This window comes from Pituophis catenifer, unplaced genomic scaffold (assembly GCF_029215685.1).
Source record: "Pituophis catenifer annectens isolate HBS135680 unplaced genomic scaffold, rPitCat1.0.hap2 SCAF_10, whole genome shotgun sequence".
Taxonomy (NCBI): Eukaryota; Metazoa; Chordata; class Lepidosauria; order Squamata; family Colubridae; genus Pituophis; species Pituophis catenifer.
In genome coordinates, this window is record NW_027256890.1 from 27,271,055 (window position 1) to 27,287,994 (window position 16,940).

The 16,940-nt window shown below is 47.6% G+C and overlaps 1 protein-coding gene across 1 annotated transcript; it reads left to right on the forward strand.

Moving 5' to 3' along the window:
* Positions 1 to 695: 695 nt before the first annotated feature.
* Positions 696 to 5,863, forward strand: LOC139322411 (SLAM family member 5-like). The gene is made up of 4 exons (XM_070951509.1): positions 696 to 1,146; positions 2,073 to 2,336; positions 5,453 to 5,569; positions 5,751 to 5,863. Exons 1-4 carry the CDS (start codon positions 696 to 698, stop codon positions 5,861 to 5,863), a joined length of 945 nt encoding a protein of 314 aa, XP_070807610.1.
* Positions 5,864 to 16,940: the final 11,077 nt, after the last annotated feature.

Below are 16,940 nucleotides of genomic sequence, written 5' to 3' on the forward strand. Positions count from 1 at the left end.
CAATACTTCTGTCACTGTTTTTCAAAGCAAAATCCTGCTGATTTATAAAGACAGGCAATGAGTATTTCAATAATTGTACAGAGATATAGAGAATATTCATAAGTCAGGACTGAAGTGTGGGATCCTTGGTGCTCTCTGAGCTTGGTTGAGCCATGGTGGTGGTTAACAGAGTTAGCCTGCAATACTGCTTTCAAACCAGTATTGCAGGCTAACTCTGTTAACACTGTCAGGAGTTCAATTCCTGTGCTAATTGTACAGGTGATTGTTGATGTGATTTAGCTTCACCTGCTGCTTCCTGTCTGATAGAAAGCTTGTGATCCACTTACAAGGTCAGACACACCTAGCTGAATCAGTTTAATTAGAAGAATATCTGGAATGGTGGTGCTGAATGCTGAGCTGAAGTCTACAAAGAGGACCCTTGCATAGGTCTTTGGAGATTCAAGATGTTGTAGGATTTGCTCGATAGGCAAATTGCAAGCGGTCTAACAGAAGATCTCTGATGGTCTTCAAGTGGGCCAGCACGAGCCTTTCAAACGTTTTCATAATTATGGATGTCAGAGCAACTGGTCTGAAGTCATTCAGTTCCTTGATGGAGGGTTTCTTCGGTACTGGGATGATAGTAGAACATTTGAAGCAAGAAAGAGCACAACACATCTCTAGCGATTTATTAAAGATATGAGTGAAGATGGGGGGCAATGCATCAACAGTCCTCTATCCTGGAGCCATTTAGTCTTTCTTCACAAAGGTTTTCTGGGAGTCTGAGGGTCAGAAATGGGATTCTTGGAAAGTCACGTGGTCCAACTTTGAACGTTTTCTGTGGCCCTGCAGGAGTTTGTGGAAGAGAAGAACTGTATGGTGATCTGGGGTACTCTGTCACTTTCCGATTGATGAAACCTCCACCCTATCAAAATATTTACTGGAGTAAAGGTATCGGCAAAAACTCCATAAATATTGCTGTGGTGAACTTTCGGGAACCATGTCATCTCCAGCACTCCCACGCAGCCTATAAAAAACGATTGTGGGTCTCTAAGGACTGCCAAAAACTAGCTCTCATGAATCTAAAGAAAGAGGATGCTGGCACATACACGGCAGACATTGTTTTCCAAAACACAACTGCAAAGGAGTCCTTTGACCTGCAGGTGCGTAGTAAGTATCCCAGCCATGGCAGCAAATTCCTGGCCTCCCTCCTTTGCCCAGGCTGATGTGGAAGGGTGGGGGGCTTTTCTTTTGAGGGGTGATCTTTAGGTATCCAGTTTCTGCAGAGATGAACTTTTTGGAGGGAGCCCAGAGCTGATTTTTGGATAACTCTTTGTCCATTTTTTCCAATGCAAATTAGTTCAAGGTGTTTTGATCAGGCCGAGCCTTGCTTATGTTCCCCCGCCCCTCCACAAATCTACCATTTTGCTCCCTGTCCCACCCTGTCCACCATCTTCCACACCAGGAGATTTGGTTCGGCTGAGGACTTGCATTTCTACGATGGGTCAGAAATGGAGTTCAAGCCGTGTCCTGCATGCTCTTCCCTCTGGAAGTGGGACCATGGGGATCCGTCACAGCTCCCTCCAGGCTTCCCTCCCACAGGGGCATAGGCTGCATTGGCCAGACCATGTGGGTTCCCAGACGGGGTAGCAGGGAGTGGCTGGTGTGCTTTGAAACTGGGATCTCCAGAGAGGCAGTTTAGGAGTCTGTCTGTGGATCTGGTGGGACTGGTTGGAACCTCAAAGACTTTGGGGGAAGAGTCAGGGGGTCCCTGAGGGTCCCTGAGCCTGGAAGGTTATCATCTTGCCCTCAATCCCTGGTTTGGTGTAAGGAGGGCTTGCTGGAAGGCAGAGGGTGGGGTGTGGGGTGCCTGCCCTCCTGTATCATGGTGGCCATAATGTGTCTTTATGATGTGAGAGGGGGGATTGTTGTGGTGTTGTTACTTGTGACAGAAATGGATGAGACGTATTTTCCTTGCTCTAATCTAAGCAAATCTATGGATTGACTCATGCCGTTGCTGCTTCTCCTTCCTCTCTGGCCTCACTGTGATTTTGTGGTCTCTTACAATGTGATGTGTCTCTCCATCTCCTGCTCAGGAAAGTTGCCAGACTCTGAGTTACGACTGACCTGCATTTCCAAGGGGGCTGGAAATGGAACCTGGCAGCTGATTTGCTCTCAAGAGACCTGGAAAGGTGAGGTGAACCTCAGATGGATCTCAGATTTCTATGCCAGGGATGAAACCTTAGGGAGTTCTGTGATGGAGCTCACCTCCCAAGACCTTGAACTAATAGTCACCTGCGAGGGAGAAAGCAAGGATAGCATAGCATCCAGGACAGTCACCTTAAAGGAAGTTTGTGCTGGTAAGTTTTTCTCTCCATGAAAGAGACTGTTGAATCAAAAGGAGCCTCATTGCGACCACTTCTCCTCCTATGACCGGAGCCTAGTGGATTGGTCCACTTCCTTAGGCACAGGTTGACCACTGAGTGGGACTGTTTCCATTGCTTTATACATTTAACCACTCATGATCCAAATGTGTGTTTCCTGACCACAGCAGAAGTCCCCTCTGGGCATCTTGAAGTTGCAAATTACCCCTTTGCCCTTCCTTCCAGCAATTCTTAAATTTCCCCTTCAGATTACTGATTGATCTCTGTTCATGTCTGGGATTGGAGGGTCTTCTGGCCAAGCTTCCCCTCTTCTCCTTTCCTGTGTTGATTGTTGTGATTATCTTAGAGTCACACATGGGTCTTCTGACCGGGAAGGAACAGCCTTTTATATGATCTCTTTCATGTTCACACACTCCCCCCTCTCAAAGGGGGCCATTCCCCATTCAGAGTCTGCCCTGATCCCCATTCTACATGTTTCCCCTGGCTAGTATCAGCTTTGCAAACCTCACTCAATGAGACAATGGGAAAAAGGGGTTTGGACAGAGCCTCTGGGTCAGTCTCTGCCTGACACAGGAAGGTCACCCTTGCCTCCAAAGCCAAATTCCCCCCTTGATTTCTGGACACCTCCAGTTGAGCTGGCAGCAGGACAGAGGCAGCTGAGAATTGGGATGAAAAGGGGCCACACACATTCAACAGTGTTTGTCTCCAGAAGGTTATGCTAGAACACACACACACACACACACACACCGAGGGGCTTTAGGGGTGTCTTACCCCCACAGTGTTTGTCTCCAGAGGGCAAGTCATCTATGTACTAAGTTTGGTTGGAATTGCTCAAGGCATTCCAGAGTTATGCTTGAACATACATACATACATACATACATACATACATACATACATACATACATCCTTATATATATAGGTAGAGAGGGATAACATGGAGAATTGCAGGATCTGAACTCCCCACGCAGAAACATTAGGTTAAAAGTCACTTTTCAAAAACCCTCCCAATTGTCTGGTGCAGTGGGAGCCAATCCCAAGATGTGAAGATGTTGTGGGAACTCCAAGCTGAGAAGGTGGTAAGAAGTTGTTTCAGGCACAGCAGTCTGGCTCCTCTGGAGTTGAGATGAAACAGATGGTCCCAGGCTCATCCCTTCCCCCACCCATTCCCAGGAGCAAGGTAAAAGACACATCACAGAACTTCCCTCCAAGCGCCCCACCCTTCCCTCCAGAATGGCAGTGTCCCTCCAGTATATGGACAAATGTATTGTAGTAAAGAATAGAGAGGACTCTTTTACACACACACACACACACACACACACACACACACACACACACACCTGGGTGCCAAATCTCAGGGATGTATGTGAGACTCAAAGGGGTTGAGGCAGTACTCCAAACTCTCATTGTGTGACATGTAACTGGAGAGGATTATCAAGGTCTGGATGGGAAGGATCAGGCTCAGGCTCAGGCTCAGTCCTAGCAAGTCTGAGTGACAGTAGATTCAGGGATCTTGTTTCCATGGGGTCACACTTCCCTAACCTCTGTGCCATTCAGGGGTCCTTATGGACTCTTGGCTTGTGTTGAGCTGTGCCCAGGAGGGCTTAGCATACATCCATCTCATGTGACAATCACACTAATTCCTGCCACTGTCACACATGCTGATCCAACTTGTGTTGGGACAAGCCTTTGAAGACCGTGCAAGAGCTTCAGCTGATCCACTGGGGGTCAGCACAAGTAACCGTGGGTACAGATTGGTGCACCCTGGTAACACCTGCTCTGGTTGCTTGACGGAGTCTGGGTGCGTGTCAAGACTGACTTATACTTCCACCTATAGTCTGCTTTGCTTGCAGCTTGACAAAGAAAAGGGAGGGGGTGGAATGGAATGCAAAGGTAGGGGGAATGGCATCCCATGAGACGCTGCTCCCACCCCAAGCAGATGTCCCAGTGCGGTTGCCTGGTTCCCATAACAAAATGCACAGGAGTTATTGGTGGATGTAATGGACCGTGAGTGGCCGGTGGGAAAAGTGGGGGATGACCTATGCTCGCTTTTGCATGGGAAGCCCAGAGCTGATTTCACTTCTTCCGTGCCAATGTGGTTTATTCCGTAAAGTTTTATATTCTTGGTAAAATAATGTTGCGGGAATTTCTTTTTTTGGCTTTGCCAAGTGGATGTCAGTGTTCCAGAAAGCTTCCACGCTGCCACTGGACAGTTGACATCAAACCAGCTCTCCAAATAGCAGCCCACTTGGACCCCACCAGGAGGTTGGCAGTTTCAAGATTTTGGCACCAACAAAGAAATGGAAGGGCGGGAGAAGCCAAGGGAAGACTCCTCTCAAGAGACCCCAGTGGCAGCCAAGCCGAAGGCCCAAACAGAGGGCTGAGAAGCTGGAGCAAGAGCCCGTGCTCCAGAGGGAGAGAGTGACGGAAGAATCAGCGAGCCCCAGCAGAAGCAGAGGATCAACCTGTCCCCCCTGGAGTCACAGTGATCTGGGGGAGCAAGTGGAAGGCTGGGCGAGCAGCCAAATGGAAGTTTGGAGACAGATTTATTTATTTATTTATTTGTTGGTTCGATTTAGATGCCGCCCTTCTCTGGAGACTCAGGGCGGCTTACAATGCGTTAAGCAATAGCCTTCATACTTTTGTATATACCTGCTTAGTAGGGCTTTTGCCCCCCCCCCCCCAAAGCAGTGTTCTTTTTTATACAAAGTCAGCTTATTGCCCCCACAATCCGGGTCCTCATTTTACCTACCTCGAAAGGATGGAAGACTGAGTCAACCTTGAGCCTGGTGAGATTTGAACTCGCAGTAATTGCAGGCAGCTGGTGTTACTTAACAGCACTTTAGTCTGCTGTGCCACCAAGGCTCTTGTTATGATAAATGGTTCCAGAGACATTAAGATGACCTGTTGATAAAGGAGGGTTTGGCATGGAAGGGGAGTAAAATCTACATCCCAGCCAGCCAGAATGATATGTCCCATTCCAGGGGCTGCTTATCTGCCTGGGCCTAGTGCTTCTTCTTCTGCAAATGCAGACAAGCACCTCCATTCTCTGGGGCCCCCTGAAAGGATTAACAGGGGCTGTTACTCTTTTTCAGGACAGACCAAGAACCCTTCAAGGCTGCCTCTCTGGGCCCTGCTGTGCCTTAGCAAAGTGGGAAATCTTCTCCTTCTTGGCTGTTTGGGGCTTCTTCTGGTGGTGAAATCCAGAAAAGGTACCATTTTAAGGAAGCCCTCCTGTGAAAACCAACTTTTCCTTTTCCCTCCTCCCTCTCTCCCCTTCCTTCTCCCCTTCCCTTCCCTTCCCTTCCCTTTGCTTTGCTTTGCTTTCTAGACCTCTACCTTCTGGCCCATCCTGTCTACTAAAGCTCAACCTCTACTTTGCTTTCTACTTAGCAGCTGGAGGAAGGAGGATGCTGGTCCGATTCCTGCCAGCCTCCCAGAGGAGACCACGACCACCTGCAAGACATCCCAGCTCCATGTCAAACCCAACTGATGGATGCGACTGATGAACCTTCCCCAGTTCCTTCGCTTCAGATGTCCGTGGTCTTCTTTGATGGCTTTCAAGAGGGTTCTTTGGGACAAGGGTGCTTGCTTCTACTCACTGAAGATGATTACCAGTTTGGCTATTGGGGGGAGGGCTCAAAAGGTGGCCACAGGGCTAGTCCATGTCACTCTGTGTGGCCACTCCCTTCTTTCCTTTCCCACATCCCAATTGCCCCAGAAACTGCCTCATCTGCCCTCCCCCCCCCATCACAAATAAAACCCACTTTTGCTGCTTGATTCTTTGTATAATATTCAGGAGTATTCCCTGTTCTTTTCTCCACCACACTGTTGTGAGGGAAGCTGAGGGAGCTTCCACAGCTAAAGATCATGCTGGGGCCTCAGAGAGCCTTCCCTATTCTCTCTGGGTGTTTGAGGGGGCTGCTACCCTGGTTTTCCTCCCCTCCATCTTTCCGTCTCAGCCCCGACTCCCTATTTTCAAACTCACCCTTTGTTTCAGTCATTTTACTCTACTTTACTTCTACATAAAGATTCAACTTGATTGCATCCTTGCACGCTGCCTTTTCTTGGAAGCACCCTCAACGAACCATTGATCTTCATGAGATCCCTCACAAAGTGGTAGCAGAGGATGGTTTGAGGCAATGCTTCCAAGCCAGCAGAAGCAAGATGCCTGGAGGTTCCAGCAAGAACCCCCAAGAGATGGATGGCAGGAGATCCCCGATTGTGACCAGAAGTCTTCAATCAAGAATGGCAGCCTTGCATCCAGTCCCAGACGCTAGCTTCGATCCAGAGGAGGGTACAGATGATCTCTATGCCCCCAGAGATCCGAGCAGAGCGCCAGAGACCCGTTCGCATGCTTCCCTGCGATTGCAAGCCACAGAGGAAAGCATGGAAGGCCAGCAGTCCACCATGGACTGCCAGGACACCGGGTAGGTGGCCAGGGACCGGGCCACCCCCAGCTTAGACCGGCTCACTGGCGAGGAATGCAGAGAGAGGCTATGAACACTCCTAGCAACCCAAGGGACACCAGGAACCCAGCCATGTGGGACACCAGCGCTGGGGGCCTCTGGACACTGGGTAAGTCCTTCCCCAGTGCCCAGGAGGCTCCCTAACATGGTGCCGGCCACCCTGGGGGCCCCCGGGGTCCCGGAGCTTTTGGCGGGAAAATTCCCACCAAATCGCAAGCTGTAGCTTCCGGGGCCAACTGGAAGCAACATGGCGGCCCCTAGGCTACCTACTTCAGAGAGGCTTGGTGGGCCTCAGCTAGGCCACGACACCCAGCAACCGATGGCAGCCAGCTGAAGCAGCATGTAAACGGTCAGTCCCCCCACAGGCAAGCCTCGAAGTCTGCCCAGCTGCACCTGCTGCAGCGGGCATCAGGGCCACAATCCAAGCCCTGGTCATGGCCCTGGAAACCACGACCAACACAACCTTGATGTCAGGGGTAGCCAGCCCCCCTCACTACCCCCAGGAGACCAACGAGGGGGGGCATCCAGTCCAGTGTGACCCGCACCTCCAGAGAGTCTCAGAAGAACCCCTCGGGGCTCCAGCCTTCCCAACACCCCCACCGAGGCAATGGAGGACTCACCTCGATGACTTCAGGGGGCCTCCAGCCGAGCCTCCCACCTCCGACGATGGCTGCCTCCTCCGGAGTCTTCAGGACCAGCGGTGGGCCCCTCCAGGGGCTTTTCTGGCCCCATCCTGCAGCCTTCACCCCCTGGTAAGTGTTCCAGTACTGGGAGGGCTTCCAGAAGAATCTTCAGAGCTCCACAGGCCTGGGCTCAGGCCTGGCCCTGAAGCACCGAGAGAGAGGTTCACTCCCATCGGCTCTTGGGCTGGAATGAGCTCTGAGCATGCTCAGTTCACTCCAGCTGAAAAAGAGAAAAATAATCAGAGAAAAATACCTATATTCACCAGCAGAGGGATCCCTCTCCCATTTACTTCAATGGAACCCAAGCAAAGGTACCACGGACAGCAAATTACTACTGTATTTTCTACTCCTATTTACTCGTCTACCTCTGCACTCCCGAATAATTTTGAGAAATTACATCTGGAGGGTGAGAACTTCAACATATGGAATAAAGAGATATGTCTCTTAAAAGAAGGAACCCTAGAAATGGTTTTAGACCCCCCACCTTTCCCTTGGGGCCTCAAGAAGAGTGGTACCACAGGAAAGCCTATACCACTCTACTGAGCTCACTGGATGCTAAATTTTACCCCAGCATTCCAGATGGGCTCACGGCTGGTGAGATTTGGGGGTTGTTATATAGCCTATTTAATAGTGATAGCTTGGGCTCCACCACAAGGCTTACATCGGAGTTCTATAACACCAAGCTGAAATCTGGAGCTAGCATGGTTGAACACCTGGGAAAGTTGAAGGCACTCAGGGCAGAACTGGTGCTCAGGGACTACCCCATGACTGAGGCCAACATGATTGCTGTTATTCTGGCATCCCTGGACAAAAGTTGGGGCAATTTTATTGTCTCACTAGAGGGAACCAGGAAGGAAGCCATGACTCTGTCCTACCTCACAGGGAGGTTCAATGAGGAAGACAGGAGGTGTAAAGATGCAGGAGAATACACCAGGGCCGCAACTCAGTGCATCAATAGGAGGCACCAGAGTTCAGAGCAGGTTAACGCTCTACCCAAGTGTTTCATCTGTGGCTCTGAGGAGCATCTGAAGAAGGACTGCCCCCATTACCAGCAAGGACCTAAGCATGGTTTCAATCAAGGAAGGGGAAGGGGGCAGAGAAGGGGACCTGGCGGGGGCAAAGGTGGTGCTAAGGGCAATTTTGTGTGTACTACTTACCTAACCCCCGCCACAAGGGCTGATGGCCCTATTTGCCTCTGGTTACTGGACTCTGGGGCTTCATCTTACATTGCTAACATGAAGCAAGGCTTTAAGAGGTTAAGGAGAATTAACTCCTCCATCAAGGTTGCTAATGGTAACAATGCTTTGGTTGTTGGGGAAGGCACTGTCTCTTTACCAGGGCTGGGCAATGTTGAAGGTGTGTTGCATGCTCCCTCTATCGCAAATAACCTACTGAGTATAACCAAGTTTTATTTATTTATTTATTTATTTATTTATTTATTTATTTATTAAATTTTTAAACCGCCCCCTCTCCCGAAGGACTCAAAATTAAATCCAAAATGGCTCCCCAATTTAAAACGCCTTACCCATAACCCTATAATTAAACAAATTTAAAATTTCCACATTTAAAAGGGGGAAGATTTAGGCCAGGTTATGTGATGATGGCAGGGTGGAGGTATTGTTTTGCAAAGGGGGAGGTCATGTCACTGGAGACAAAAAGGTCATAGGGAGTGTTACCATTATAAATGGTTTGCCATATTTCTCCCCCAAGTACCCAGCTACAGGAGACAGCTCACGGGGTGCCACTCCAGAAGGGTCCTGTGCGCAGAGAGAGAGAGAGGCCCCACAGCCAGCCCCCAGGCTGTCAAAGGGGCGCAAGGCTGAAGCAGTTGTGCCCATACCGCCTCAGCCAGCCCCACGGCCTTCCAAGGCCAATGCGGGCAAGAAACCTGAGCCTCAGCAGGCACCTAAGGCAGGTAAGCCCAAAGAAGGGCCTAAGGTGTCAGCACCTCCCAAGACAACCGGAGCCAAGGGGGTGTCAGTGGGGAAGCCACTTCATACCAAATGTGCCCACCTCTTACATCGGAGGTTAGGCCATGCCAGCTTCCCAGTGATCAAAAAGATGGGGGAATTTGCTGAGGGGATTCACCTCCAGAATTGTGAGGTATTTCTGGACTGCACCATCTGTAAGAGGGCAAAGAGGAAGGCAGCCCCAATACCTAAGGTGTGACTACGTAAAATCCAATACCCATATCAATTAGTACATGTTGATTTGGTTGGGCCATTTACATCATCCCTAGGGAAAAGGCAGTATTTCCTCACTGCTGTCGACGACTTCTCGAGGTACGGCCATGTGTATACCCTCACAGAAAAGTCTGAAGCCTTTGATGCCATAAAATCACTGTACAACTACGTGGAAACTCAGTACAAGACCAAGATCGCACAGCTGCAGAGCGACCATGGGGCCGAGTTTATGTCCTGAAAGTTCCAGGACTGGGTAAAGCATAAGGGCATACACCATTTTCATACAGTGCCTTTTACTCCTGCGCAGAATGGTGTGGTTGAAAAATGAAATGGTGTCCTGCAGACTATGGTGCGTAGTCTGATTGCAGATGCTGGGGTTGCAGAATCATACTGGGCGGAAGCAGTACACTACACTAGGCCAATTACACCCTGAACCACACCTGGAGCAGCGTTGTGAACCAGACCCCATACTTTCTGGTCCACGGTAGGAAGCCATGTTTGGGGCATTTGCGTGTATTTGGCTCCTACGCTTGGGTGCACATCCCCAAGCAGCTGTGGAAGAAGGGGAGATCCGTCTCCCAGAGACTGAGGTTCTTGGGCTATGCCCTTGGCTCCAAGGCCTACCAATTCCTGGGAGAAGGGGGCAGGACTGTGACCTCCCAATCTGCCTCCTTCGAAGAAGACTCCAATTGGACCCAGATCCACTCAAATGATCTGGGCCCATACATCAACCGGCACAGTAAGGCCGCACCAACCACGACACTGCCCGAGATAACCCTGCCACCAACGAGATCAAGGAACAGGATGAAGAGGTCAGGTCCAGCAATGCTTTAGAGGCCCATGATGCCCAACACCTGGGACCGAGGGCCTCCACATCCTGGTCGTGAACAGCAGTCGGCGAGAAACCTGCAGAAGAAAAGGGTGGTGACTGGCAGGAGGTCAGAAGGTCAAAGAGGTCCAACAAGGGGGTCCCACCGAAGAGAATTGACATTGGTCACGTTGTGTCTGTCAACAGCGTCGTGGTCATCCCAAAGACCTTCTCTGACATCCCGGAGCTGCCCATCGAAGAACAGGAGAAGTGGCAGCTCGCGATGGAACAGGAGATGGAGAGCCTGAGAAAGCTCAAGATCTTCACCCCCAGGCAACCACCAAAAGAGAAGAAGGTCATTGGCACAAGGTGGGTTTTCAAGGCCAACCACTTGCCAGTGGCCACTACCTGTACAAGGCCTGCTTGGTAGCACAGGGGTTCGCCCAACGCTACATGGAGGACTACATAGAAACCTATTCTCTGACTGTCCGGGCAGAAAGTGTCAAGGCCGCCCTTGTAACTGCAGCTGCTCTGGGGAAGAAAGTCTACCAATTTGACATCCAGACGTCCTACCTCCACGCCAACTTGGACCGGCAGATCTACGTGAGGGCCCCTCCTGGTTACCAGCAGGAGGGGGGAAAGACATGGTTGCTCCAAAAGGGACTATATGGCCTCAAGCAGTCAGGGAAACTCTGGTACGATTGCCTTAAAAAGGGTTTAGAGCAAATTGGCTTCAGGGCATCTCATGCAGATGAGTGCGTTTTCACACGTGACACCAAAGGTGATACAGAATGGGTTTTGGTCTACATGGACGACCTCCTACATGTAGGGCCTGGCAAGGAAAGGTGTGACGAATTTGCCAAGGCCCTGGGGGAAAAGTTTACCCTGAAGTCCTTGGGGCGGGTTGACAGGTACCTGGGCGTACATATCTTGGCCACTAAAAAGGGATTTGCATTATCCCCCCCCCCCAAAAAAAATTGAGGAGTTGTTGGCCAAATGCAAAATGGCGGAGTCTAACTCAACGCATAGCCCCATGCAAAGTGACTACTATGGCCATAATGACAAGGACAGCCCTGAGTTCACAGATAATAAATTATATAGATCTGTGATTGGCTCCTTGCTATACATTAGCAATTGGAGCAGGCCTGACATAGCTTTAGCTGTAAATCTATTGTCCAGGCATGTGGAAAACCCAAAGGAATTCCACTGGAATGCTGTCAAGAGGGTACTTAGGTACCTCAGGGGCACGGCCAATGCCCTCTTTATGCTGGAACCAGAGAAGGGGAAGCCGGCCCAGCTCTCCGCTTACTCGGATGCAGACTGGGCTGGTGACACCAAGAGTAGACGGAGCACCTCTGGTTTCCTCATACTGCTAAATGGCTGTCCTATCCTTTGGCATGTTAGGCAGCAAAAAATTGATTCTTGCTCCACGGCCGAGGCAGAATATGCCAGCCTATCGGACACAACAAATGACTTGATTTGGTTCAATGCTCTGGTAACGAGCATCTGGGCACCTCCTACTCTGCCCATCCAAATTCAAGAAGATAACACGGCTGCAATTGGAATCTCGGGGGCATACACGGTGGGCTCTAGGTCACGCCACATAGACATCCGCTACAAGAATGTCAGGTAGCTTGCCAGAATGGGGTTTGTACACATCAAACATTGTAATACAACCGACCAGTTAGCTGATCTGTTCACAAAACCTGTGCCCATTGACCGACACAACCTTCTGTGTAAGCGTTTGTGTTTGCTCCTGTAAACGACGCATCTGCATGTCTATGACACCTGCTCACCCCCTCACTCATACTCACTGGCACCTGTCATTGGCTGGCAAGAAGGGGAATTGTTAGGTGTTTTGTGCCAGCCATGGCAGTTTCTTAAAAGGCCACCAGATGGGAGCAAAGAGGCACCTTTGATCCCACTGCTGGGCCAAAGGGCTCCGGCCCCTGCAGCCCCATTGGGGAGAGTTAATGGCCCTCCGGCCCCCTCACACTTTGGTAAGGGAGAGTCCAGGGGCCCCTATAAGAATCCCTGCACAGGGGCTGCTCTTTGGCTCTTGTTCTAACTTCCTACAGGACTGAACCATGGGCTCAATCCAGGCATGGAAGCCTCCATGCCAGGGAACTCATTTTACTCTACTTTACTTCTAAATAAAGATTCAACGTGATTGCATCCTTGCGTGCTGCCTTTTCTTGGAAGTGGCCTCAACGAACCATCGATCTTAGTGAGATCCCTCACATCCCCATCATCTTTGCTGGTCAGAAAGTCAGAAAAGGGGGTCATGGGACCTCGGGACACTGCAACCGTCATAAGTACATGCCAGTTGCCAAGCCTCTTGAGCTGAATTGTGGCTGTACGTCTAGGTAGCCCAGCCCCAGAGACGAGGCAGGCCCCAAACCTCCTGACCTTCCCCAAGAGCATGAAGACTCAACTCTGCCAGCTGTCTGGGGGCCCAAGGGGGCCCTGCAAGCCATGGGGGGGGGTTGGGGAAGAAGGAGCTTCCTCTCCTTTCAACTCTGCAATTGTCCCTTTTGCCTTTTTTAAAAAAACAAACCTGTTTGGCTTTTTTTTAAAAAGACTTTGTTTTCAACTGCAGCTTTTGTATCGTTGGAGAGTTTTACCAAAACTACTACAACACTTCAGCAATGATGGGCAGTGCAGAAACTGGACCCCCCAAAAAAATCATATATACAAGTAGTCCTCGATTTACGACCACAACTGAGCCCAACATTTTTGTTGCCAGTTGTTAAGTGAATCACTGCAATTCCTAAATTAGTAACATGGTTGTTAAGTGAATCAGGTTTCCCGCTTGGCTTTGCTTGTCAGAAGGCCGCAAAAGGGGATCACGTGACTCCTGGGACACGGCGACTGTCATAAATGTGAGTCACTTGCCAAAGGTCCAAATTCTGATCATATGACCGTGGAGATGCCAGAATGGTCATAAGTGTGAAAAATACTTTGTTCAGTGCTGTTGTAATTTGAACCAGCACTAAAAGAACGGTTGTAAGCCAAGGACTCCATAAGAATAGAATAGAATAGAATAGAATAGAATAGAATAGAATAGAATAGAATAGAATAGAATAGAATAGAATAGAATAGAATAGAATAGAATAGAATAAGAGAGTTGGAAGGAACCTTGGAGGTCTCCTAATCCAACCCCTGCCCATGCAGGAAACCCTACACCAGTATATCATATCTCATATATCTCATATCTCATAATAAGAAAAATTAAAAAACCAAGCTCGGTAGCAGACTTAGCCAATCAAAGAACAAAGTTGATCAGCCTTAATCTTGGTTAGGTTCTTTTGAGATCTAGCACGTTGAGGGACACCATCACACTGAGTCATTCCATAGTGACCCCTAGTTTTGCTCCCCATAATGTCGCTAATGTTTTTTGTGTTTTTTTTTTGAGAAACTTTATTGAGATTTTTTACAAAAAAGAAAAAAAACATAAGTGTACTGACATTTTCAGTTAGTATCAGATGTGCAGTGTTTTAACTATATACATAAATAATACTTGGTGATATTTCAAATCACTTTTTACCATTATTTAACACACCTTTAGGTCTTTCTTTCATTTTATCATGCATCCACTTGTACCACCTTTCCCACACAATATAATAAACTGACTTCTCATCATCGTTTAATTCATGAGTTAATTTAGTCATCTCTGCTCACTCCAATATTTTCCTAATTGTGAGCTCTTCTGGTGGTTGGGTTTTCTCTTTCCAGTACTGTGCGTATGCCAATCTGGCGGCTCTAATTATGTGGATCATTAAATGTATCTTTTCCTTTCCATATGGCTTCTTTACTATTCCCAGGAGAAATATCTCTGGTGTTAATTCAATATCTTCGCCAATTATTTCATATAACCATCTCCTGATCTTGTTCCAATATTCTTTCGCTTCCGGGCATGTCCACCACATGTGAAAGAAGGTGCCTTGACCGTGGCCACATTGCCAACAATTAGGATGTATATTAGGGTATATCTTTGCTAGTCTGGCCGGGGCTAAATACCATCTATGTAGCATTTTATAATGGTTTTCCTTGTATGTCGCAGCTGTAGTCAATTTAAGATTCCTATTCCATGCCTCCTCCCATTCCCCAAAATTTATATCACGCCCTATATTTTTCTCCCATGCATTTATTTGATTCTTTGTGATATCTTCGGACTTGTCATCACCTAATAAATAGTTGTATAGTTTGGCCAGAATCTTTTTATTTGTTCCCATCAGGACTTTATCCAATCCATTTGATCCAAGTTCTAAACCGTATTGTTCTTTGTCTTTCTGATATCTAGATTTTATTGGTGAATAGGTCCACCAATCTAAAGTTATTCCTTGCTCTCGTAAAGTATCATTTGATTTAAGATTCCCTCCTTTGTCTAAGATATCTTTGTATCTGCCCATTTTCTCCATCCCCCATCTATTGGGGTGGATCAGGGCCTCCATTGTTGAGAGCCAACTTGGAATTTTTTTGTAATATCTTTGCCTAATCGGGGTCCATGTTTGTATCAATGAGTCTCTAATTTTATGTCTATGGAAATATGTCTTCCTTTTCTTCTCTACATCCCAAATGTGGGCATGCCACCCTTTCTGCAAATCGTGGCCTTCTAGGGTAAGAATCCTCTCATTTTCCAGGGTGATCCAATCTCTTATCCAGACTAGCTTAGCTGCCCTGTAATATATTTCCCAATCGGGGAGTCCAAATCCACCTATATCTCTTTTGCCCCTTAAAATTTTAATAGAAAACCTTGGTTTTTCCCCCTCCCATATAAATTCTCTGATGATTTTGTCTAATTCTAAAAAAAACTTTTTCTCTAAATTTACCGGTATGTTTTGGAATAAAAATAGTATTCTGGGGAGAATATTCATCTTAATTGTGGCTATCTTGCCCAAAAGTGATCATCTTATTTCTTCCATCTGTCAAGGTCTTGTTTCATCTTCCTAATTAGGGGAGTATAATTGTCGTCTTTTAAGGTCGAACATCTTGATATAATCCAAATTCCTAGGTATTTAATTTTTTTGGCAACCTGAAGTCCTAATACTTGTTTTTCTGTCTCTCAGTTGTATTCTTAATCAATACTTTGGTTTTGGTTTTGTTCAATGTGAAGCCTGCCACCTCTCCATATTTACTTAATTCCTCTAGCACTTTTGGTCCTGATTCTATGGGGTCTTCAAGGATTAAGGCTACATCGTCTGCAAATGCTTGCGTCTTGTAAATTTCCTTCCTGATCTTCAGTCCTTTTATTTCCTCATTAATTCTAATTTTCCGTAAAAGAACTTCTAAGGCCAAAATAAACAATAATGGGGATAGGGGGCAACCTTGCCTTACTCCCTTACTAATTTGGAATGTTTTAGTCCTATGCTCAGTGGCAGACTTAGCCAATCAAAGAACAAAGTTGATCAGCCTTAATCTTGGTTAGGTTCTTTTGAGATCTAGCACGTTGAGGGACACCATCACAGTGGGTCATTCCATAGTGACCCCTAGCTTTGCTCCCCATAATGTCGCTAATGTTATCAAGGGGGTTATCCAGGGGACCCTCCATATCCCATCCCTATTATCTTGGGGAGTAAGAGGCCCCTTGGGTCATGACACCAGCTGTCCCCCATGAGAACATAATGCGGTGATGTCACAGCCCCTGGGGCAGAGATATAAAGGCAGAAGGGATGAGAGGGGAGCTGTGGAGAGTTGAGGAGAGGAGAGGATAGTTGAGTTCAGTTGAGTTGTGTTGAGCAGAGTAGAACAGAGCAGAGCGGAGGGGAGTGTTCTACTTTGTCAAATACCTCGCTGAAGCCTTTCAACTGTTATTTCTAGTCTGTCTTTCACAGTTACGTTGTTGGTAGGTTGGGCTATAGTTTCTTTTTGCATGAAGACCGATGCAAAGAACGAGTTAAGCAACTCTGCTTTCTCTCTGCTGCCTGTAATTTCCTTGCCGTCTTCTCTCTTTAGGGGACTTTTAGTTTGGTTGCTGTGCCAAACCAGACAGTTGTAGAGGTACAAAGGAGAGACTCCCAAATTCCTCTGTAGATCAGCAGCTCCTTGGGCAGTCTGAGCTTGTTGACCCAGGAAGAACATGTGATAAATAGAGATAGATAGATAGACAACTAGATAGATAGATAGATAGATAGATAGATAGATAGATAGATAGATAGATGATAGATAGATAGATAGATGATAGATAGATAGATAGATAGATAGATAGATAGATAGATGATAGATGATAGATGATAGATGATAGATGATAGATGATAGATGATAGATGATAGATGATAGATGATAGATGATAGATAGATAGATAGATAGATAGATAGATGATAGATAGATAGATAGATAGATAGATAGATAGATAGATAGATAGATAGATAGATAGGAGCACCAAGGACCCCTCCTTTCAATCTGGAGTTACAAAACTTCTCCTTTATTGACAGGATCTC

Coding starts and splice junctions, on each gene's coding strand:
- LOC139322411 (XM_070951509.1), top strand. CDS start 696: ATGCATCAACAGTCCTCTATCCTGGAGCCATTTAGTCTTTCTTCACAA. Junction 1,147..2,072: donor CTTTGACCTGCAGGTGCGTA/GTAAGTATCCCA, acceptor TCTCCTGCTCAG/GAAAGTTGCCAGACTCTGAG. Junction 5,570..5,750: donor GGTGGTGAAATCCAGAAAAG/GTACCATTTTAA, acceptor CTTTCTACTTAG/CAGCTGGAGGAAGGAGGATG.